The following is a 26,050-nucleotide window of genomic DNA, read 5'->3' as shown; positions in this document are numbered from 1 at the left end:
GCTCAAGATCCAACAGCATCGTAGAAAAGCTGTATTACTAGAAGACTAAATGCATTACTAAAATACAAAGACATTATTCTAATCAATTACGCCGCCTCTTAATTTATAAGTTAAACTCCCCACGCTCATTCTTTAAGAAACGATTGGGAGATGATTTGGGCATGGACCTATAAGAAAACTCTGTAGCCATAAACACGAATGCCGCGAAACCACAATTAGGAAGTGAGATAATCTCGAAAGACCTCTAACTATTTATTTGCTTAAGGCTGGAGGACCACATAAAGTATTTTCCAAGCAGAGCTCGCAGATATGAAAGAGGCTACACTTTGGCATATCGACCCTACTATTAACCTGCCTTCAGTAACCATCAAGGTATGCGGGCATATGACATAAATATCTACAAATTATGACGCCCCTCCTCGAGAAAGCAAACAATAGATGGTCGGCCAAACCCCCTTTGCAGGACCACCCGACAAATTATGTAGGTCGCCCATAATATTTTCTGAACAGAATTAAAATCGGGCCCAAGTGTGCCTCTTACCTCTATTGAATAAAGGTAGGATCTTTTTCTAATCTAACGAAGGCCCCCAATGGAATGCAGTCTAACCCACATTGGCAAAAATAGGCCAGAATTGCAGCAGGTCAACCCAGATCTGCGGCCGTTAAGGTAGTTTCTAATAGTCAGAACATAAATAGATGATTGTATGAGATTAGTACTTAACATATTTAGACGAGCTCAACTAAGTTTTGATGAATTCCTCATATTAGTAGCTTTCGGCTTAGCTAGAAGCCACGCGCGAGTCCTTGGGAAGCGTCCCAACTTAAAGTTCCCCATCTTATGGGCATTCACCGTTTTAGTATGATTTCGATATGGCTATAGGCATTCAGTATAAATTTAGGAATAATTTAAACAAATCTTACACAATGCGACAGTCCATGTAGTGCAATTATTATTTGTAAGCAATTAAATCTAGCAATAATTCAGAAATTTAAGATTCACTTTCTTCAATTTCGGTCGGTCGGTCGGTCGGTCGGTCTACCTCCTCATCGTTTGTCTGGCTCTAAAATCGTGCACAATTATTTATTGAACGCTACTCGTATTACAATACAACAACTCACAAATTAAAAATCATTTTGTTTTTTTTTGCACAACTTTTTTACTTAATTTGCCATCTGATTTTGTGCACTCTTTGGTTTTTTTTGCTTGCATGACATTATAACAACAAAAAAAAACAATACAAATAAAAAGTATGTAGCATAACGAAAACCTGCAAATTGTATGGCTCAGAGCGATTAGTCTGATGTTTTCCTCCTCATTTCCCTTTGGTTATTATTTATACACATACATACATACGCTTGCTTGTTGGCACTCGTACTTGTACTTGTATTTGTTGAAAAGGATCATTGCTGCTTTTTATGCGGTTTTAAATACTTTGCCATTGTTCTTCTGCCATACTCTACCACCACTTCCGTCTTTCTTCTGTTCTCCTTAATTACGATTAACTTAACATTACAAATACTTTTAAATGTATATAAATATAAGTACATATAGAACAATGGGCATAAAATCGCAATAACAACCGACGTTTTTTGTTTCTTCTTTTGTGCGCGCATTCATACATACATATGTAAATACCATTTAGTATACAGTGGTGGTCATAAAAATTGGTAGTGCTTGAAATGCACATTGAGACAGCTTCTAGTATGAAATTGATTGGAAACTTGAAAAAGGCTCTGCTGTCATGCTAAGTTCCGAGCATGAAGAGGGGGTAAGGACCACAAGTCCTATAACACTGCGACCAGATTTTGATCTATACAAAATGTTTATAAACTTAAAAGAGCTTTGCCCGCGGGCAGCTTACAAAAGCCTACCCCGCTGTCGAGCTTTTTGAAGCTTTTTAGAGGTGATATATTTGAAACGACTTTACATCATCTCTAGTTAATTTTGGTTTAGAAGCAAATCGATTTTCACGCTCTCTTCAGTATCAAACTTTTTTTATATATTTTTAATATTTTGGTGTATAGGTAGAACTTGTGAGTAGGCTCGAATTAATTTACGATTATATATAGCAAGATCAATAGTACCAAAGCATTACCTTCAAGTGAAAACGTTATTCATATAAGTCTGCTGTGCAACTCTAAGAAAAGCTTTAAATTCTGTAGAAGCAAAATTATTGAATTTATTGCGTCTTTTACGACATTTGCAAATTCTTAAAATATGCTGACACCTTTTTCACATTCCAAGTTCTTTTAAACTGAGAGTACCAATTTATGTGTCCTTGACTGTATTTATGTATGTATTTCTAGCGCTCATTGACAATGATATACCGCTACATGGGTATTAACGCAGGTAAATATTATCCTTTTGCAATAATTATCTTTTACCATTTTTCAACCTGGCCGACGTATTCTTTGGCCAAGTTGTAAAGCAATTGCATACAGCAATTTCACAATGTTTTTTTTTTGTTTCATTTCAGCTAAAAAATGCAAAAACCGAAAGGAAAAATATATTATTTTCGATGCCATTTTGCGAATGAAACTATTGTACTATTGAAAGCTTAGAAAAAACAACAACATTCAAGTAATATACATATAGAAATATACATTTTAAATTTAAGATTGCCCAAAGCTTTAAATAATATTCTCTTATTTATTTAAATAAGCATTTTAGTGTTGCATTTGTGTGTGCAAGCATTTCACTAATCCAAACAAACAGTTTCTCACTAACCAGCAAAGCTTTTATTTATTTAGTAGATGAATAAAAACTACAAATTCGTTCAGTTGCCATTACAGGTACATACAATACATTTTTTTTACAAATTCACTCAAGCAGCAAATTTAACTAAAATTTCATAAATTGCCTAGGTAAATACTAATTTGAATTTTTTATATTATTCTTATTGCTAAGTAGCCTAGCATACTCGTAAATATTTAAGAACTTATTCACACAATTATTTTCCTCTTTATCATCTATTTGCACTAAAAAGGGATCTTTTTGCTTTAATTTATTTTAAAACAACTTTAAATACGCAAATCAAATTTTCAATCAATGTTGCAGTTTACATTTCGAGATGATCTTGAAACTTAAAGATGAACCGAAACCAAATTTTTACCAGCCTTTTTTACTTCGATTTAGTAAAAGAATGTATACATATATTCTAGAAAAATCCTCTGTTGATCAAAATCTTAAAGCGGGAACCCTAGATAAAAGAAAATGGTGCCATTACTAGATCCACTTCTTTTGGTTTACATTCAACAATCGTTAACTCGGCCAAAAAAAATCCGACTGAGCTTGAATTTGGTTCTCTAATGTTATCACAGTTTGGCCCAGAAGTCTATACCAGCCTCCAATGATAACCTTATGTTTAAGTTATCGATCGTTTTCATATATAAGAACCGGAACCAAGACCGGTATGTTGTCTTTGTGATCGGTAATACCGGTATGGTAAGTACCGGTACTTTGCGTGCATCGACTGCGCTGAAATATTTCGATGTTAGAGTCGGCGGCGTTTTAAACTATACTCTAATCATTATGGGATCTCGAATCATCACAGGATATTCTTCCGTCTTAGGGACTCAAACTTCTTCTGTGTCTGTGAGATTAAGCTGATAATGATATACAAGATCGCGAGACTGATGACCAAGAGCTATGCGATACATGGAACTTGTATTCATATTTTCAACAAAATATACGACAAAATGAGATCGTAAACCTACCATGTTTAGAAGATTTGAAACGCCTTAGATTTTTACAAGATGTCCACGATGTTATTTCGCAGCATAAAATCATTTTAGGTGACGACCTAATTTATTAAATTGAACGAAACCCACATCTTGGGCAAGCAAACCGAAATGAAGCCAACGCAGGCCAAGCTCAGCTAACTCCAACGATCTACCTGTTGCGTGGGCGTCACTAAGTAGTTCAATGAGAACACCCACCGCGGTTCTCGAGCTGCTTTCAGACTTGCATAGTCTACAATTTTAATCAGCAAAAGAGACTTTGGTTTACAGAGAAACTCACCTGGTGGTCAAATATAATTCATGTTTCCGTTGAATTGCAATCTTTAAGTTTTGCTGAATAAAAAAGTAATGCATTCCTCATTTTCCCCCAGAGGTAAACGATTGACCGTTTACGTGAGTGTGACCACTATTGATCTAAATCGATGAAGAGCAAACTCACACACTGACGCGATCAATTGGATATGTGTGTGCTTCGAGCGAACTTTGTAGGTTGGGGCGATTGATTCGCTCGTTGCTGTGACGATTGCAAGTGCAGTATTTCCCGGATATGAAGATACAGACAAATATGTAAGAAAATACACGGAATTCTCGATCAAAATCATGTTTTTTTTATGGAAAAGCAACTGCGACATAATGTACCTATCTTAATGTAGGTACGAAAACTTTTTGTAGATTGGCTTTTGAGTGAAATATGCAAATTCCATTTGGGAAATGCCACTAAGATTTCACTGCATGGGCGTGTTCAATATAAAAAAGTTTTTATAATTTACAGTAAAAAGCAAAAACATATATCTAGGTTCAAACCCTCCTATAAGTTTTCCGAATTCCAATTGCGGATTTTGACATAATTTATATGGAGACGGAAATTTTTGAGCGCTAATAACTACGCGAAAAGTTCTTATAAGTAGGGTACGACATCGAAATAATGTCAATACACTTTGATTAGAAAAACGCAATGCCACTGGTTTAAGTATACCTAAGAAAAGTATCATATAATTCAGCTTCGTTGAGATAATAAGCCAAAAAGTGTGAAGAGATTATCGCCTTATGCCACTAAAGAGCGAAAGAATCTAAAGCAGCTAAAGCAGGGATCACACGATTTGTACAGATTTGTATATTTTCACAGTTACAGAGTGGTGTTGTTTGAAAAGTTGTTATTGAGCTGAACTCATTATTTCTAGATCGTGTGATCCCTGCTTAAGACAAATCAAAAGGTATTTTTAACCCGTCTCTTCGTAGCAATTTAAATTTTTCTCCTTAACCTGTTTTGACACAAGTTAAATATTATTTGAGACACATGCGTCTCAATATTGCATGCATACATGCAAATGATTGACAACAAGTCGAAATTTTGGAGAATATTTTTTGAAATATTTACAGTTAAAAGCTTATGTCGATATTTTCGGGGACTATTCCCTAAATAAGTCAGACATCTTTTTGAGTGATTTATAAAATGACACCATAACATTTTCTAACAACATTCATATGCAGACTTACATACTAAACTAAGTTTTACATAGCATTCATCTATCAAAAGTCTCTTCAAGATCAGTTGCAAAGCCTTATTTTACTAGCAAAACTCGAATATACACACTCAATAAAATCTATTTTTATTTATATAAATATAGTATATTCTCTAACTGTATATGTATTTATGCGTACATATTTATTATTCTTAAGTTTTAAAAAAACAAACGAAGGTTTCATGGAATCTCAATGACCTAACTGAAATGGCATTTTTGGTGGCATTGAGTATTTTTTTTTTTCTCTTACTGTCAATTCGCATTGTGTCGTCTTACTGCCTAAACTAGTTACAAATCTAGGGGTCTTCCCTTAAACTTGTGAAAGCTTCGTAAAGCTCGTAAATTTACGAGCTCGTAAAAGAACTGTCAAAATTTGCATGGAGCTCTATTTACGTGCCTCTCGTAATTTACGAGGCAAATTTGATGCGCAAACGACCTCGTAAGCTTCAGTGTTGCCGCGGGCCCGAAGATTTTATACTAAAATGTGTGATGAAAAAAGAAAAATACGTGAATAAAACTAATAAATTTCATCAACTAACTGTATTTACGTGGGTTTTCTGTTAATTCTCGCAGTTTTAATTATATTTTAGCATTCATTCGAGCTGACGGGCTATTATGAAAAATACTACGAAACAAAATGCATTCACAAAACCCTTTTCAACTTGTAAAACACTTCACTTTACGCCCCTAAATTTTTACACATTTGCAAAAGGGGGGGCGTTCCCGTAACAGCCCCGTAAACTTTCGAGTTTTACATAGTTTAAGAATTAAAGAGTTTAAGGGTAACCCCTAACTATAGATTTCTACAACTACAACAACATTGTTATTTACACACTAATCTCCATTTATTAGAAGCGACTCTGTTCGATGGCATCACTAAAATTTCCCGGTATCGAAAAATCATAATCTTCATCGTTTTCTTCCGTCACTTCTTGCAGAGCTTGTAAATTATTTTGCTTTTTCGCGTTTTCATTGCTGCGATTGCGCATATCCACATCGCTAATAACACGCAAACGTCGCGTTGACGAGCGTGTTAGATATGATGAACGCGTCGTAGAGGTACGTCGCAAATGGCCACGCCCCAACCATAGACGACGAAATTCCATGCGAAAACGTGGATGTGTCGCCGCATAGAAGTAGGGATCAATGCAGGCGGCTGTTTTACAAAAGAGCGCCGGTATCATTGAGCCCAGGGGCGTGATATATTTCTCCTTGCCGAAAACGCCCAACATAGCGACGACGGAGTAGGGCGTCCAAGCTAGAAACCACAAACCGATAATGCCCACCACAATCAATGCTAATTTCTGTTCAGTTTTATTCTTCTCTTTGCTCGATTGTATGCGATTGGCGGCAAAGACCACTTTCAAGATGTAGAAATACGAGAAGCAGATGATGCTAAAGGGCACACACCAGGCGGCAACGAAGAATGCAAACATGAAAATGCGCGGCCCCAATCCCTTGTCCAGGTAATCGAAACTGCAGGTGGTTAGGAAGCCTTCGGGTACATAAACGGAGAGGCCAATATCCAGCGCCGGCACAATGGAGAAGGCAAAACTGTAGATCCAAATCATTGTGATTAGGTATGCGGATCGCACTTTGGCTGTCTTGCGTAGCGGGTCGAGCGGATGTACGACCACATTGTAGCGATCGAGTGCTATGGCAGTTAGGGTTCCGATCGATGCGGTGCCACTAAGGCCGCCGACAAAGCCGTAAATGCGGCAACCTGCAGGCGAAGGGGGGAAAGAAAATTAAGCATTAGAAAAATGTGGCGATTTTTTATATAAATACATATGGACACCTAGTTACGTAGGCCTTCACAACTTCAGGAGTGGTTATTTTCTTTTCATACAAACTAAGAAATTCAAATATTTCGGTTTTACTTACCAGCATCACCCAGCGCCGGGCCCTGTTTGAAGTTATTGTAAATGGCAATGGGACATTTCATCAACATGAGCAGATCGCTCACAGCCAAATTGATAACCAATGTGTTTGCAGGTGTGCGTAAGGACTTACAGCTGAAGAAATAGAAAAAGCGATTAAAATTTTAATAAATATTTTGTGTAATTGAGTAAAGCAAGAGACATGCCCTTCTTAAGAAGACTTCATAACTTTACTTATAAACATACATACATACATATGTACGTTAATATGTAAGTAACGAGGTCATCATTAATGCGTTATTTGTAAACAACTATACGTAAGTACTTTGGAAACTTTTTTGTTACACAAAATTTTGTATGAAATTATGAAGCTACTATGGTGTAGATTCGGAATTTTAGGGTATGCAACATTTCACACGACATTTTAAGCTTAAACTCAAAATAATAAAGAAACTTTCGTTACTTATTTAAGTGCAGGTGTATAATACATATATATATGTACCTAGATGTATTATGAAATAAGTTAATAGTAAAAAAAAATCTTTTTAAAACAAGCCTTCTAAATATGAAGCAAATCGGACCAGGTTCCCCAAATATCTCGACTCCTACGCCACCTACCGGCAAGTTTTTTTGTAGAGTGATTCCCCTCTCGAAATATATCGATCCCCGCGCTACCTACCGGCTTCACTTTTTGTGGATTTATTTCCTTTTATGTAGGTAATATACATTTCAAATATGAATCAATTTGGACTATAAATGGGGGTTTTTTCAAATATCTCTACTCCCGCGCTACAGTGAATTAATTCATTTTTAATATTGCATTGTCGTCGGATTCTGAGCTAAACATAACATAACAACAAACATACACATGTACATAGTTATTTTTCTGCAGATTTCTTTTTTTAATCTACTTGGGAATTACTTACACCCTTTTCTAAAAATATGAATTGCTAAAATTTGGTCACGATTCCAAAAGTCGGAGCTCGTTCTATTTACCTGGAGATATAAATTTGTGCTCGTTAGGGGGCTTTTTAACTATGCTTTCTGACCAGGCCAAGTACTTGGACCCGATCAAAGGCAAGAAGTTATGTTGGAACCGAATATTGAAGGCCGCGTAAAAAAGGCAGCAATGGCTCTACACTGCTGTCAAGAGGTAATAGGGTAGAGATGGGGCGTCTCACCGAAGGTTTTTATTGGCTATACGAAACCATAATCGAGTTGTAAGGCAATTGAAAGACAGCAGGCAAGATACTTTGAAAGATTTTGTTTATTCTGTCACGAAACTCTAAAAAAAAGCTCTCTTGCCAACTTCTAAGGTAAAAAGCTGTTTTGACAGAAAGCACTCGTATACCATTTTGCTCGCGCTGCTCCAACAGTCCCAATGGCCGAGTGGGCAAAGCACGAGATACTGCGAGTACTGAAGATGCGGCAGTTTTTTTTTAATTTTTTAGATTTTATAATTTGAAAAAGAAAAATATACATATTTTTTAATTTCAATTATTTTTTTTAAACCTATTTTATTTTCTTGTTTTTATTTATTTGTTCTATTTGTAATTTATTTTAGGTTTTTATTTTTTTATTTACTTCAATTTTTAGAAACACATTTCTTCTTGTTTTCTTTAATTAAATTATTTTCCTATTTTATTTCAATTTCTAGATTTTATTGTAAAAAACAATATATTTTAATTTAATTGCGTTTAATTTTTAGGTACTTATTTTATTTTTATATTTTTTTGATATATTTTTTCGATTTAATTGCCTTTTAATTTTTAGATTATATTATATTAATTTTTAGGAACCAATTTTATTCTCCTTTGTTAATATTTTTCTTTTTAATTTTATTTTTAGATTTTATTGTTTTAAACAGAATGTTTTTGTTTTTGTGAAGACTGTGGTGAGTTTGAAGACAGTTGCCAACATTGGCCTGTAAATCTTTTCACAAAAAATTTTTCTAATGACATACATACAGTTTGATAATTCAATGTTACGTGGAAATTCAGTATAAAAATTAATTTTTAATTTCTGGTTAAATTTCTACATACATAGCTTGCCTTGTGTAAAATCTTGCATTGTCTCGCACCTACTTATTTATATTATCATTCTCAGAAATTCTTATGTGGGAATGAGTATCGCATGGACAACAGAGAAACTCACGTAAGAGAAATGACCCTTGTTGCTTGTTACCACTATTATTATGTAGCGTACTATATTATTAAATCTTTCGAAACAAGTTTCACACAATTCTTTGTTCTAAACCTTATTTGTCGCGGGTACATACATCAAGTGGCTTAAGTTTTTAATTTCTATTTTTCATAAATTTTTTTTTTCTAAGAATTGCATTGAAAGGAATTACTACATTGACGGTGACGGAAGCCCTAAACATGTGAACCGACATAAATAAGAACGTAATAAACGGCACTAATTACATGATGCACATACATACATACTAAATATATATATAACTATTTATTTATAATTGTATGTATGTGTGTGCATGCGCATGTACAGTATAAGTGTCTTGGCCATTTTGTGGGAAGAGACAGAAAACGCCAAGCGTAGGACTATTTGAAGTTCTATGAAGGATATTAAACCTCAGCATTTTTGAAATATTTATGTATTTATGTAGATCCATTTGTATCGTTGTATATTCTTGCACATGTGGCAAACTCAACAAATGTACCAGGGTCAACAGACTCCCCTCTCCCCCTCCACTTTGATTCCACAACTGCAATTGCTTAGTCAACACTTTATGCAGCCTACTCAGAAGACAGTTGTCAGGTGTATTTAGTACCATTCACCTGTATGCCTCATCGCACCGCACGTCCTTCATCAAATAATCTCCCACTCAAGTATTTAGTCACTGTTTGCTCAATCGGGCGTGTCGTCGTGTGCATTTTATTCATAAGTGGCTGATTTAATAAGACCGATAAGTAGGTTATTCACTTAAGAAGAATAATGGGATGCAAACCACTTTGTTGACGCCTTATACCGAACTGTCAGATTTCTGCAAGGCAGACGAAAATTTCTCGACTTAATGTCGGTCAGTGGCATACTCGTATAATGTGTTGTACATTTTCGTTTTTTTTTTCTATGTTTGTGAAATTACGGCAATGGTCTAGTGGGTTCATTCCAAGTCTCATGACGGTTAAGTCAATAAGACAGTGCAACGTAAGGGATAAGAGAGGTTGCGTAGGACGAATATGAGAAAAGTGTGATCGCTCTCGAACTGTTAGAAGACCAGATATACCTAACCTCCGAATTAAAACACCTTGTTTTACACTTGTTTTATGAATCCAACCAAGCAGCTGTCTATCAGGAGAGATACCATGACTGAGGTAATTGAGTTGTATGTTGTAAAAATCTTCTGCCATCTTGGAAAATGGTACTAGCGTGAGCAGAGAATAAAAAGTCCGTCTCATTTTAATAGAAGGAACAACCGGTTTGCTAATGATTTGAACCATTTCGCGGTCTGGAAAGAAATTTTCCTCGGAAATTTTTAGCCTCAGATCTGTACTCTGAAACTGTTAGCTAATAATAAATAGTAATAATAATAGTAATATTCAGAACTTCCCTACGGTTATGTTAAAGTGGTTGCCCTAAGCGAGGGCACACTTGGCCGAAAGCTTGATCGCTGAGACTTTGTGAGCCTAAAAAGATCCCTTGACCTCTTGAATCTGTGCCTTTGCTAACGCAAGGTCCATTTGTCCACGGGTAGTTCGCAAGTAGCCAAAGGTATCTCCACTCTCTCTCAAGCACTCAAGAGTAGCTGGACTGGCCAAATCAATTGCAGCGCCATTTTTGTGCAATATACCTATCGGGACTGCCAACTTGGCTTAAACGATGCCATTTTTGGCCCCATTTTACTTCAATCGGCAGTTAATTTTTCAATTTGGCACAAAGTGAAATAACCTAAGCTCCTACTAGGCTAGAGCGCCATCTGAACGATTTCATCACCCTGATTGCCACTTGACACGTCGACTGCTTCCTCAAAGGCGACCTCTACTGGGAAAAACTACAGTTATATGAAACCACAAAATTTGAGATTAATAGAGAGTTCCCTACAAAATACACCTCCCATCCGTGTAAAAATTCACCAATGTCTCGCTTTCGGCTTCTACATACTTCATCCCTAGGAGGATATGAGTATAGAAAGTGCTAATTGGTGCGACACTAACCACGCAGCGACCCATACTAACAGGAATAAAGACGAAGCTTCCAAGAATAGTGAAATCTCCAGACCGCTCGCATGCTGCAACAGTATCGCCCACAATGTTTGCCAAATGAAACCTAACGTGATACTGTATTTTTTTTTATAGATTTTTCCTTTGATTTTGTTTTTTTTATATATAATTAAGTAATAGCAAATTTACTCGAAGATTCTACTTTATCTCTCAAGCGAAGGAAATTGATTGAATTTCAACAGAGTTGAATCACCGCTCTGTGCACTCAAGTAAGTATGTAATAGTATATCAATTAACATTATATTCTAGATGTGCACTTACCGTAAAAACATAAATATAACAAGCGAATTGCCAAGACAACCGACGCTCGATATGATGATATAGATTATGGCCATAATGTAGTAAGTGCGCGTACTTGGCGGTTCGAATTGCAACCAAAATGGATTTATTCTTGCTATATATGAAACGTCATAGTCGCCATGGTAACGCCTCAGTGCTGGATATGTGCCACTGCAATTGTAAAAGCAATTAAATTTATATGTACATTTATATGTAGGGTAGGTAGGTAAGTAGTTATGTTGTCGAATAAAAGGTACAATGTAGACGCAAAAATATTAGTTACTTCAAGCATTGTAACAAATGTATTTAAGAGCTTCAAACAGCTGTCGAGGTAGAAAAAAGCCAAAAGACACACACAGAGAAGCGCTTGTTGCAAAACTACTTTGAAATGTTGAAAGAAAGGGGAGTAAACCAGTAAAAACAAAAAAAAAAAACAAAAAAAAAAATAAAATAAAATATTCGTCAGTGCTTGCAACTTTTGTCTTAAATATTCATCTGCATTCGCCTGAAAAGTCGTTGGAAAACTTATTTCTCGCATATCTGGCCATACAAATTGGTTGGCTCGCTAGCTATTCGTCAGTGAATTTTTTACTTTATAATATTTTCTAAGGAAATATGTCACGTTTACTTAATTGACGCTTCGAGGAGTTGCTTTTTTCATTCAAAATATGTATGAATGAACCAAAGAAGCTATGGTTCGTGCGCTGACAGGCGATATGTGTATATCTATGGATACACCTCTTTTCTTTCTTTTCTTTCTTTTTGTATTTTTGTACGTCCATGTTTTATTATTTTCCAAAATCGTTGTGAATTCATTAGGATGACCTACCGTCAATAAAAAAAGCGTTTCCGTTTTTTAATCAAAAACGAAAAAATAAATATAATTTAAAATGTTCCTAAAACTTTCATCAAATTGAAAAAATATATATTTAAACAAAAAAAAAAATTGTTTATAAAGTAAATTTAAGAAATAAAAAGGTACACTTTTCCTTTTAAACCAGAAAACCTTAAAAATTAAAAATATTAAATAAGTTTCTAAAAATTGACTGTTATTAAAACAAAAAAATATTTTCTTTCTTAAATAATAAAATCTAAAAATAAAAAAAAAAAACAAGTAAGAAAGTCTAAGTTCGGGCGGAGCCGAACATTAAATACCCGGCGCAAGTATTACATATATGCCTTTTCACCTTACCGAAAGCTACCGCTACATGGTAAGCCGGGGTGTATCAATTTTGAGTAAATTAGAGTCCTTAAATTTCGAAATATTGAAGTTTCAAGCATTTCTGAAATTTACCGTTATATGAAAAGCGGCCGTAATTTTAGTCCGATTTCAATAATTTTCAACGTTTTGCTTCTATGTGGCAAGTACAATAACAACACCGAGTTTGGAACAAATTGGTAGAACGGTTACCGAGATATATATGTGATCATATGTGGCGGTGCCACGCCCATTTTCCAAAATTTTATCATAAACGTATTTCTTGGTAAAGGATTGTTGCAAGAATCAATTGCGAATAAATTATCTTTAATATTTACTGATTTATCGAAGATTTTGTATTTCTCTAAATTACCCTTATATGGAATGTGGGCGTGGTTATGCTGTACCAGGGTCAACAACTGTGCCAAGTTTGGAAGAAATCGGTGCAGCGGTTGCCAAGATATACACATGTAACCATATGTGGGCGTGGCTACGCCTATTTTTCAAAATCTTCTTCTTGTTTTTCGTCTTGAAATTATTGTAAATATCAATTTTGAGTGAATAATATGCATTAGTTACTAAAATATCGCAGTTTTCGTATTTCTGAAAATTACCGTTATATGGGAGGTAGGTGTGGTTATTGTCCGATTTTGCCCATTTCAATACCATCCGCCCCACTCCGGAAAGAATTACACGTAACAAGTTTCGTTAAGATATCTCAATTTTTACTCGAGTTATCGTGTGCACAGGCGGACGGACAGACGGATGGACGGACGGACAGACAGTCACCGCTTAATCGATTTCTCTTTTCATCCTGATCATTTATGTACACATTTGTCTATATCTATCTCGTTTCGTTTTGGCTGTTACAAACAACCGTTATGTGAACAAAGTTATAATACCCTTGTGCACAAGTGCGCTCGGGTATAAAAAATCATATATTCTCATTTCTCCAATTAACTGGAGCGACCATTAACATTAGTTTAAGTCCCTATATTTTATATTTTATTTTACATTTGTATAGTTATGTTAATTTTGTAATAGTTTATGTGTTATTAATTTCAATTAATGCAAATTTTTGTTGTGCTAAAAGAGAAGAAAATTCTTATTGTACTAATTGTTCTTGTTTATTAAATGAAATGAAATTGAACTAACAAAAAAAAAAACATTAACCACATAATCAAGTCTAAATAGCAGCAGAATAGCGGCCCTTGATTGTAGTTGGGTTGACATGTGAAAAAGTGGAAAAACAATTTATGAGGCGACCTTAGCGCAGTGGATAGACAGTGGTCTTGCTAAGCTGGTTCGAATCTCAGTGACCTCGATGAAGAAGTCTGATGAGGCGATATGGTAATCTCCGAAATAGCACCTATAACTTCTGCCATTTATAGAACTAGTGTTATTTTTAATAATTATTTGCAAAAAAACGACCTCAAGCTCAATAAAAGCTTTTTAATTAAACTCTACATAAATTAAACGAACTTAAAAAAAAAAATACTATAAGCGGTATTCTTCGTCCGCTGAAAATTGGTTCAGGTAAAAAATCCAATATGGCGCACAGAGTTTTGAAAAATTATTAGATTAACCTAAAATTTCTTCAAAATTGTTTCAGATAAAAAAATCGGTAAACATCCTCTAAATACCCGAATAATAAATTTCAAGTGAATCCAATAATTTTTCCAGCTCTTTCCGCCATATTGAATTCTCCTATTTACCAAATTTTCAAGAATATAACCGACATTTTTTATCCGAACCAATTTTGAAGAGAAGGGAGCTTCCATTTTCCATTAGAGCACCCTCGCAGTTGATTCACGAAATAGCTAAATACTCATCAAATAGATATTACTGTGAACTGAATCAGTGTCAGCAAATGTCATTTGCCTTCGTGCTATGTGTCACTCTCCAATCTATTTTCAAGCTATCACTCTTCGCTTGTCAATGGAGCTCAAGAGTTTCGCTCTTCTTTCCATCCTCCTCTATCCTCAAGCAATCGCATCCGACTCAGTTAGCGTTCCACCCATTACTTCAAATGAGCATTTTGGCACTCGCCAAGCATGCAATAATATTAGCCTACACACACACACACACACACACACACACACACACACACACACACACACACACACACACAAAGTTTGCTTCAAATACTTACCTTAACGTTTCATTTGCTGCTAAATCCATTTCAATTAGATCGACTTTGTCCGTCGATGTTTGATTCATTGTTGGCCAGCTAACGCCGTCAAGTGTCCAGTTGTTTTCGTCGAAGCTGGCAGTCCAGATGCTCTCTGTCGTGCTGGTGGTGGGCGGTGGTAATAAATTGGTGGTGGGTATATTGGCCATTGCCATTGTTGCCGAAGTGGAGGCGAGTGTCGTTGCAACGGACATAATGGCTCGACCAGTTTGACTGCCAAAGTTATTGCTGTTGTTGCCGTCGGTATGGTTGTTGCTATTGCTGACATTGCTTGCCGTACTACCATTAATTGCCGGTATGTTGAACATGTTCAAGGTGTTGTTGTTATTGCTGCTGCTTAAGCTGCTACGATTAGCACGCTTGCTGCTGTTATGGCTCCTACAATGACGGGCACCACCTCTGGTAGCCGTATGCACTTGCGGCCACGTGACCACCATTTCCGAAGTATTGCTTATGCTATGTTGCACCAACAGCAATACGTCTATACCAATTTTGTTGTTCCTTACGCTAATGACAATGAAAAAAAAGTGAATGGCGTAGCAGCTGGTGATGTCTTCGGCGACGGCTGTTTGTCGTCGAAATAGTGATGGGTTTTCCTGCTTTTGTTGTTGTCGCTGCTGTTGTTGTGATGCGTAAGTCGTGGTGAGTTTTTTAATCGTTTTCTGTGTAAGTGTGTCGTCACTCTTTCGTGGTTGTTCCTCTGCTTGTTTCCCTTGTAGTATACAAACAACAACTATAGCCTGCGGTAATGAGTGTGCCTTTGAATTCCTTGCTCCTTTCGTTTGCTTTGTGGTCGCCAATGACCGGCGGCTGCTGTTGTTGTTGGTGCTGATGCTGCTGTGGCTTAAGATGCAATCGCCAACTGCTTCGACTACGCTGCTTTTGCGGCTGCCCATTTCAAGTTCAATTTAATATTTATTGTTTTAAGCACTCGTCGTTACTTTTTCCCCACGGGGGAGGTTGGTTTCGGGGTACTTTAGTGTTTTCCCATTCATGTCAGAGCAATTATTTTCTTACTATTTTCACATGCTGTGCTGCATGAAGAAGCCATCTATCTGCTTTTGAAGGAAATATTTTATTGAATATATAAAGCAAAAATGGCAAGAAATTTGATTTCTTTTGCTGCTCTTCCCTCTTAAAAAAATTGCGTTGGTGGTCTCTTTTTCAATATGTCTATGTAATCGCATTGAGTGCGGCTGTGTGACAGCGTGTAACAGCGTCTATACCAATACTTTTAGATATACATATGTCTCTCGAACTTGTGTCCTTATTGGCAAATTTTAAAAAAAAATTTTTTTTTTTTAATATTACACGCCCTCCACTTCATCACGCCAAGCAGCAATCACTTTCATTGGCGGGCACTGCTGAAAGAATGAAAAAAAAAAAAAATAAAATAAATCTTTAAAAAGCTCAATTAAAATTGTATCAAAGTATGCAGCACAAGTAAGTAGTCTAGTTAGTAGTCATTCCATAGTCATTAAAAGTCAAACTTTGTGTACTTAATTAGTGAAATATATTTTACTAAGTAAGTACCTATATAATTATTTGTAAGTGGTATTCATCAACGAGTCATGGCGAGTATGTAGCGACTTATTTTTATTTGAAATTTATAAACATTAACTTTATGTTATTGCTTTGAAGCTTTGAAGCTTTGAATACCATCGATGGTGCTTCGCTCAATTCAATTGCGAGACTTCCGAAACTGAACGATGAGTGCAGAAAAAAAGAAGAATACTTTATAACTTTCAATTACCGCACAACTTTTACTATAAGTTTGGGTTTTTTTTTGCTCACCGATTGAATGCCGACAAAGCACTCATCAAAGGATATCCGCTCTAAATGGGCTGCCATTAAAATATTCAATATGCAATGAATGGGGGTTTTCATGCGCGCACATATACACATAACATACGTACATACATACATACAAATGTGCAAATTTATGTTCAAACGTTCAAATAAAAACTAACATACATACATACTTCCTTTGCAGCGAAAACCGATATGGTTTCCAGGCACCCTTTTCAGAACTGTAGAGCACCAAAGCAACGATAATTGAAAGCAGGGCTTCGGAGCCGAGCGGAGCAAGGAGCTAAGAGCTAAAAAAATTCATTTGCTCCTTAAAGAAAAATCTTCTGTTGAAACATTTACTTAAATTTTTGTTATTTTTGCCACTGAAACGTGTAAAATTCCAAATTAATTTTCCAACACTTTCGATGATTTTAAAAAACTATCGATACTTCATTTACATAGTTAATTCCGTTACTATCCTTTCTCTGGAACATTCGAAGCGCAGGTAATATCCTTGCATTTTCATTGAATTGAATAAAATTCCTTTAAAATCGTTCAAAGCGAATTATCATTAACACTTTATTTATTATTTTTTTTTACGATAATATCACGATAGTATCGATAGTTTTCCGGAAAATTGCTTAACGATCGATAATATGACAATAACGATACTATCGCGTTAGTATCGGTAATCTTTCCAGAAATTGCGAAAACCATCGATGGTGTGACTATCGATAGTTTCCCAACTCTAGTTTTACAAAATCTTCCATTCTATTTATTTTATTTGGCAATATTGTTTATTGCGCAATGACCATCAGTCAGGGATAATTGCCACGTGAATTTGAACGGCGATGAAAAAACGATGACTTAATATATGTATATCATTTTATTTACAAGGCAAACTACATACATTGGGATCATGTAAAGAGTTGTTCATACATATACATACATATATGTCGATCCATAAAAGCACATACACATGTATATACATATCGAGCCCTAACTACCAAAAAATGTTGTAGAATTTTTTCTTTTGGGTGCAGAAGTGCTTCTAAAGCGTCTAGATGATTTTCTGCATCAAAAAGAAAATTGTCAAAAAAATTTCGCCTACGTTTTTTTTTTTGCGATTCATGCAATAAATAAATAAATAAAAAAAGCTAGAGCGGGGCGATGAAAAAAAACCTTTGCTCCGAAGCCCTGATTGAAAGTAACGAATTTCGTTTATATAGTAACCACCTGTTAGCTCGCATTGGATTCACGCTATGGTGGGTCGCGGGAGGTGAATGGTTTGAAGGCAACGAAAGGGCTGACTTTCTCGTAAAATTTAGCGCGCTCGCATGACCCCGAGCCTTTCCGTGGTATATCTAAATGATGAACTGGATACACACATTACTATTAAGTTTCTCATGTTTCTTATTGTTGTCTAATACATGTCTACCCTTTACTACTTAATTTACTAAGTATGAGACATGGATTAGACAAGGAGAACAGACATGAGTCACTTAACCGCGGTAAGGTTTTTTTTGAATTTTGACCTTTGTCGTTATTATATCTCCGAGATAGGATTTGGGGCACCTTTCAAAATTTTTTCTCTTGCCGAAAGAGGTGCTGGCACCAAACTTTCACCACCTTTCTAAGCATAAACTTAGGAGATATTCATGAAATGTTTATATTTTACTCAAAAAGTTTTTTGTGCATATATTAAACAAAAAAATGGTAAAGAAACCTGAGAATATTTCAATTTTAAATTTCCTAAAAAAAAATCGCCAATATTTCAGTCAGTTTCAAAGCAATCCAGTAGAGGATTTCAGGGTCATTGAGCACCCAGTATTGGTTACAGTAGAAAATTTAAAGTTGGTATAGATATTACAAATATCAAAGGAAAAATATTAAAGGGTGCCCCGTTTCCTGTGATGAAATTTTTTTCCCCCATACAAAACATGGACCACTCTAATGTACAGTAAGCTTGTTACGCAATTTGAATGAGTAATTTTTTGAATTACTAGCAGCCGATATCCTTCGAGGGCTTGCATGTAAGTACTTACATACACATACATAGATATCTATTTTTATATTGAAAATTATTTAAATATTTTCATTGGATTTTCGGCCTCAAGCAATTTGCGAATCGACCGCTTAATGTTGCATCACACCAACAAAAAAAAAAAACTTAGACAAAAAACACAAAAATGCATAAATGGTTGCAGCGCACAAACATATTGACATACATATACATATATGTGTGTAGATTTAAGCAAGTTTTGGCATCTGTGTGCATGTATGTATGTATGTATGTATGTATGTATGCATGTGCTTGCACAGAGATATTGCACATATTGAATCAGCCAGATTGTATCCCTCAGCAAAACACGTTTTTGCACAAAATCTGATGGCAAATAGACGAGTGTGGTTTGCTAAGTGGCCGGCAAAGTTCAGCAAATATCTAAAAAAAAAAAATTGAAAAATAAAAATATATATACATATATAACAGTTTTCGTTTAACAAGCATTTTTAGATGTAAGCATGTGGGTTGTTAACCAAAAAATAATAATTATAAAATACCATAACACTACATTTACAATAAAACCACACTAATAGCGCAATTTAATTTTTTGTGCACATATCACTTTTAAAGGAACAAGTTTGTATTATACTTGCTAAATTGGTATAAACGTGTATTTGTGCAAAAATATTATGTAATTACACCCCTTTATACGCGAACTTTAACACAGAGTCAGCCGGCTGCAAACTTTTACCACCGTTACAGGGCGACATGTAAAAGTTGACAAAAAGTTTGAGGAGCACAACAACTACTACATAAAATCAGCGGACATTGGAAGTTTTGCTTGCTTGCTAAACTGACAGGCGGCGCTAATGAATGAAGTGAGTGTAATCCGCACAAAAATGTTTTCAAATTTATAAAGTATAGTGGCGTTTAACTTTGCCGTCAACTCGTTGACGACCTTTGCAAAATGAGCAATTCTCCAGGGAAAGGTCAAAAATAATTATAATTAGCGCAAGCTCAACTAAATGGCTCTAAGGTGATAAATAATCATGGAAAACAGCCCACAAAATAATAAAATGCATTCATTGGAGATTTTCAATTAAAAATTTCACAATTTTTTTTTTGGTTTTAGGGCTAACAAATAAGAGAATTCATCATAAATTTATTACTAATAGTTGCAATGAAAATGCAAAAAAAAAGTATCCGTGGCTACTATCCTACACGCATATGTATGTATGTATGACCCCTTGTGGTCAGCTGATTAAGCTAAGTGAGATGTTGCCTAGTTTTGGCAATTTTTATTTTGTTTATTTAATGTTTATATTTTTTTTTATAAAAGTGCAGCACATTACCTAACCAGCCCCATATAAATCCACATTTCAAACTTCATACAAAAATTATGAATATTCAACAAACATTTGCGCTCGAAAATTTTAAACTTTTTATTCAGAATTTCTAGAAAAATTTTGGGTATGCAATTTTATAGCTCATTAAATTTTAGTAGGTTAAAGTGCAAATTTCAAAACGCTAGAAAATCGCGTTGATTTTTAATCTTTTTTTTTTTGGCGGACGGTGTTTCGCATTTTCTTCCATATAAAATATGCTCGACAATTTTGTGTGTATGGGAGAAAGTGTCTAGCACCATCAACAAAAAAAAAAATGATTGAAAATCAACGTGATTTTCTAGCGTCTCTTCCCGTTACCGTTTCATATATGTTAATTTGCTAGTGTAAATTAATTTCACTGCTTTCGAATAATATTGTACACACGGTCGGTCACCTCATCTTGCTTTGTATTTTCGAAATTGCATTGTAGTAGTCAAATGTATTGTAATTGAGTGTACGGTGTGACTCTTCCTCGCCGATGAAGCGGTGCTCACTCACTTTATAAACGCCGCCGCAACCGCCACTCGGGCAAATTAAGTAAAGTTCTTAATCGAACTTTGTACGAACTCTATCGAACTGAATAAACTTGTGAATAAGCATTTGAATTAAAACACAATATTATCTGTTGTTTTAATTAAAATTATCGGAACTCCTCCGGCGCACCCTGTGCGATTTCACATCTACTCCCCAAAGTAGGAACAGCACTTTACGTAGTATCTCTTACGCATCGCCACACTAATACAGCCTGTGGCCAAACAAAGCTCACGCACAGACACGACATACCTTTTGTTTGTTATTTTAGTTTAAATTTGTTTATTTTAACGACGCGAAACAGCAACTATCAGTCTTTGGCTGCTTGGACATACTGGATCAAAGCACAAATGCAATCAAATGCAAATTTAAAAATAACAGATTAAAAACACTTAATTTAAACTTGAGAAATATTTCACATGATTGGCATGGTATGGGTTAATCCCTCTCTTTAAGTCGGTAGTTGAGAATGAATAATAAAAAATAAAAAATTGTACGTTTTATATAGTACATTTGAACATATGTGTGTAGAAATAATGTTTTACTTCGAATCTTTTGCTCATCTTCCGGTCCTTGCCATATGGGTTAATAATAATGACCTTGTGTCGTAAGTTGGAGAGATAAGACCTTTTATTCGTTATCCGATAGTGTTCGGGTGAAAACATTGTGGCATTTCGGTTGGAAAAATATCTTGCGCAGCGCCGAGGTCATGCGAGAACGTCTTGCGGGTCCAGTCTACGCTTGAAGTGGATTTCAGAAATGTAGTTATTAAAAATTTTCCATATGGCAATATTTTGCAGCTTCAACTAATTTATTTAAGATTTTACACAGAACTCGCCATAAGGCTGCAGCGCGTCAGAGTTATAAGAGATCCGAGTGCCAGTGAAGAGAAATTTCAAATCACCCTGTACCGTTGAAAACAGTTCTTCTATACATCTAAAGGTAAGGTCTTTGATTTGACCACTCATTTTTGAAATTCCCTTTCAAAGGTATTCCCAAACTATAATATTCTAAAACCTCCTCCGTCTGATATTGCGTTACACATGTATTTCAATAAACTAATGAACTAATTTGAATTTGATTGTTCGAACAAATGGCAACCCTCGTAAAAAATTAATAATTTGAAATTATTTTTTAAACACGTGGTAACCCTTTTCAAACCTGCTAAATGTTCAAACTAAAGATTTCTTAACATTCGTTTCGTTTTCGTTTGACTACGGTATTTTTATATTTCATATACTTCCAAAAAGGTGGCAGCCCTCTTCAGAAGTATTTTCAAGCTGAATCCTTGTTAACTCTCCTTCGCCAGAGATTGCGATACATATTTTAATTAACTGAAGAATTAAGTGGAATTTGATTTTTTAAACATGTGGCAACGCCGCTAAGTACAGTTCAGAAATAAAAGTTTTTCAATCCCTCTTCCATTGATACCCATATTTTAATAATTCTTTAAACTTATTAAATAACTTAAATTTAACTTTTTAAACAGGTGGCAACCCTCTTCCAACACGTCCGCAATATTTTTGGCGTTTCAACTAAAGATTTCTTAACACTCCTTCGTTTGACATCTATATTTTGATGTTTCATATAAGTTGTGTATAAGTAAACTAAATTCGACATTTCAAGCAGGTGGCAACCTTCTTCAACATATTTTCAAACTACTACTTTCTGAAATCACTTTTATTTGGTACCCATATGGTGATACATATTTTTCTTAGCTCATATGATTTTTTAAACAGGTGGCAACGCTCCTATAGTTCAGCTAAGAAACAAAGCTATTCAAAACCATTTAGGTTGATACCCATTTTGTAATAATTGATTTAGTTTTTTTTTCTAATTTGAATATTATTTTTTAAAAGGTGGCAACTCTTTTCCAAAAAGTAAAACCTTATTGCATATACAGTCCAAGCCTTTTAATTTGACACCCCATTTTGGAAAATCGAACGAATGGTGCAGATATGATGGCATTGAATTTTAAATAATTTGTATTTAATTGTTCAACTGGTGGCAGCTCTTTTCCAAAAAATAAAACCAGGCCAAGCGCTTTTATATGACACCCCATATTTGAAAACCGATATGTATATAGATATGAAAGTGATAAACTCTTTTGCATATTATTTCTTAATCCCCAGTCCCTGCTCCACAATTAGGCCGTCAAACAATGGGCCGCATCAAATTTCCAATTACCTTTGCATATGTTTGCACTTGTCTTCACCGTATCGACAAATGAGAGCAACTTTAATGATTTCCAATTCCCCCACTACATACTTAGTTACCATTGAATTGTGCAATTCATCATCAACTTCGGATTGTATTAAAACACCAAAAAGGCAATGCAATTTTATGCGCTATTTCTTCGCCGTCTGTTTACGCTTAAGCGGACACCGGGGCGTATACGTGCTCAAAATTTCGATGCGATTATGTAAAAAGCCAAGTATTGCACAATTGTGCCAAGTAAATGAGAATGCATACGGCGTCGTCCGGGTGAAACACAAAAACACAAACGAAAAAAGTAAAATCAAAGCAAAAAAAAAATCAAAGGCGGAATCCGACTCAAATCAAGCTGAAGGAGGCTGCAGCAGCAGCAGCAGCAGAAAAAGCAATAGAAAAGGGGAAACAAGCGAGCTGACAGAGAAATAATGGCAACGGGGCGAGAAAAACGACAGTGAGCAATTCTATGGCAAAGTATGTATGTATGTATGTAAGTGTAGTGTAAGTGAGTGCAAACTTAAGCAAAAGCAAATGCATACATGCACGCATACATACTTATGTATATGTATTTACCTTCACCTTGGTTAATGCAATTCCACTGGTTGCTCTGAATTAGTCAGCAATGGTTTGCTTGTTTTTGCACACTGAACACATTTTTTGTTGCTTATGCATTTAGGTGGTGCAAATGCATGAAGATGCAGTGGTTGTTGGTTGTCACTTGTGTGTCTGGCGACACTTATTGTTACTACAGCAAAGGCCTAATGTGCATTCAAATACACACATACATACATACATACATAGATACGAGTAAATGCCATATTGAGCAATATGTAACTGCACTATATACATAAATACATATGCACGAGTAAGCATTTATGTGTGCAGGTGCATGTACATACATAGGAGGCTCAAGCACTTGTCAACTTGGTCAACTTAAGCTGCCCTCAGCATAGTTTCCTAGCCTTGCGACAGTGATCGGTGGTGTATCTTGTGCCTTATGGTTGGCGCTTTAAAGGAATATATGCACATACTTATATAAATCAATAATCCCAGCAATATGAGGGCAATCTGTGACAAGTGCTGAATTGCATACTTATTCTGTTGTACATATGTATGTACATATATGAAGCTTTGTACTCGCCTATCGGTTGGTGGCATAACATAAATATTTGTTGAAAATCAACACCTTAGTTTGGTAGTTTAATAGATAGCAGAGGGGCAAATTGGATTTTCGACATTTTTTTCTTTGGTAGATGAATTTTAATTTTTTGGAGGGAATATTTCATATTTGGTGGCATAACATAAATATTTATTGAAAATCAACACCTCAGTTTGGTAGTTTAATAGATAGCAGAGGGGCAGATTGGATTTTCAACATTTTTCTTTGGTAGATGACTTTTAATTTTTTGCAGGGAATATTTTACATGCCTGTATGTATATATGTTTGTACTATACATATTCGTAATATTAAGAAAATAAATAAATTTTCTCTACATAATCTCGTCCGCGCCCTAAGCCCGCCTATCGTCTGGCTTAATTTTGTCAGGAATGGTTTTTTTAGTCAGCACCAAAATTGGTGCTTCGGTTAGCATAATTGTAATAAACAAAACATTGTGATACTACATAAGTTTTCTTAGCTAAGATCTGTCAAATATGGTGGCCCTAGGGAAGAAAAAGTGAACTCAGATGACCCCGTTCAGTGCTTGATTGATTGTTTCAGAAATACCAAGTTCCTGAATTGATTTTTAAAAATACTGTATTGTAAAACAAACGCTCCAATTACAGTACAGGAAACTTTATTGTACAGCAAACACTTTAGCAATTCTACATTTACAACCTTTTACAATACTTGCTAAGAGCTGGTTTTCACTATGTCACATTTTGACGAACATATTTTGATACAACTTTATCTCCTTTATTCGTATCTTCACCGATTATACAGCGCATGTACACAACTGAAGACCCGTTCTGATCTAAATCAATCCATAGATCGTTCTTTTGTCCCAATTTAAAAAAAAAAAAAAAACACACACATATTTGACAAAAAATGCCACTGAATTTGACATAGTGAAAAGCAGCCTTAAGGCAACTGATCTCTGTACTCGTCGCTTTCTGTTTTGCAACTGAACATTTAGTTTGCTGATTCGCGCTTTAACAAGGCCTTTATATACCTGCGCTCGCACTCATGGCAACTCTAGAATGTTCATAGGAATGCATAATAGCCAAGTGCAGTTAGCAAAAATTGTAAACTAACTTTTTGTAGTTAAAATAATTTTGGTTTCATTCACTTAAATTGCGGTGATAACCCTCAAAATGCGGTCAATTCGTGCTCAACTAATTTTGTGGGCATTTCGATATTCAATCAACACAAATAAACAGCATTTTAATTGTTTGCCGTTTAATGCAAATTCTAGTAAAATACAAACATATATGTACATATGTACATGCATTTAAGTATCTATTAATCTATACAAACTTAAATAAAATACACAAATATAAACTCTGCATATTGCACTATATTGACTTTAATTAAATACATATTTTCGGCGATTATATAGATATATGTATACACACATATTTAGTTGGCATAACTAAACTCTTTCACTATGTACATACATACATACATATGAACTACCACAAATCCAGCGTTTCCAGTTGTGGCAGTCCAGTTGACACAGAGAACAGAAGTCCACTAATGGTAAGTGTGTCCGAGTGAGTATGCACATTAGGGTGGTCCAAAATAAGTAAGTTTAAAGCTCTCACCTCCTTAGAATATTTCTATATCGAAAAACAGTATACCCATATTTTTTTATTTTGAAATCAAAAACTATTTAGAGGTCGCTCAAAGCGCTCAACGTTTTCCATGTATTTTATATGTAGAAAAAAACAACTTTTCGTGGAAATGGTTTGGAATTCTTGAAAATCACTATTTTTTGATCGGAAAACTTTGGTTCCCCTCAGGAGAGTTCCAATAACAAAACTCTGTTGTTTATTTAACCATTTAACTAAAGATTTTTTATTTGTCCCCCCCCCCCCCCATTGCATTTTCTGGCATTGTCTAGGGGTTTTGGCAA

At 35.3% G+C, this 26,050-nt stretch overlaps 1 protein-coding gene across 1 annotated transcript; it reads right to left on the bottom strand.

Moving 5' to 3' along the window:
• Window positions 1-6,112: 6,112 nt before the first annotated feature.
• On the bottom strand, window positions 6,113-16,080 carry LOC118747590 (melanopsin-A-like). The gene is made up of 4 exons (XM_036481642.1): window positions 15,015-16,080; window positions 11,647-11,835; window positions 7,149-7,279; window positions 6,113-6,987 (listed from the first exon to the last, which is right to left on the bottom strand). The coding sequence occupies exons 1-4, from the start codon at window positions 15,947-15,949 to the stop codon at window positions 6,113-6,115; spliced, it is 2,130 nt and encodes a 709-aa protein (XP_036337535.1). The 5' UTR covers window positions 15,950-16,080.
• Window positions 16,081-26,050: the final 9,970 nt, after the last annotated feature.

This window comes from Rhagoletis pomonella, unplaced genomic scaffold, assembly GCF_013731165.1.
Source record: "Rhagoletis pomonella isolate Grant_MI unplaced genomic scaffold, Rhpom_1.0 Rhpom_scaffold_00012, whole genome shotgun sequence".
In the NCBI taxonomy this organism is placed as follows: Eukaryota; Metazoa; Arthropoda; class Insecta; order Diptera; family Tephritidae; genus Rhagoletis; species Rhagoletis pomonella.
This window is presented reverse-complemented; position numbering and strand designations above follow the sequence as displayed.

What these genes read in the sequence shown, in the direction of transcription:
- LOC118747590 (XM_036481642.1), bottom strand. Translation starts at nt 15,949, where the DNA reads ATGGGCAGCCGCAAAAGCAGCGTAGTCGAAGCAGTTGGCGATTGCATC. An exon ending in GCAGCAAATGAAACGTTAAG is followed by an intron (nt 11,836 to 15,014) that starts GTAAGTATTTGA and finishes TTACAATTGCAG; the next exon opens with TGGCACATATCCAGCACTGA. An exon ending in GTTATATTTATGTTTTTACG is followed by an intron (nt 7,280 to 11,646) that starts GTAAGTGCACAT and finishes CTATTTCTTCAG; the next exon opens with CTGTAAGTCCTTACGCACAC.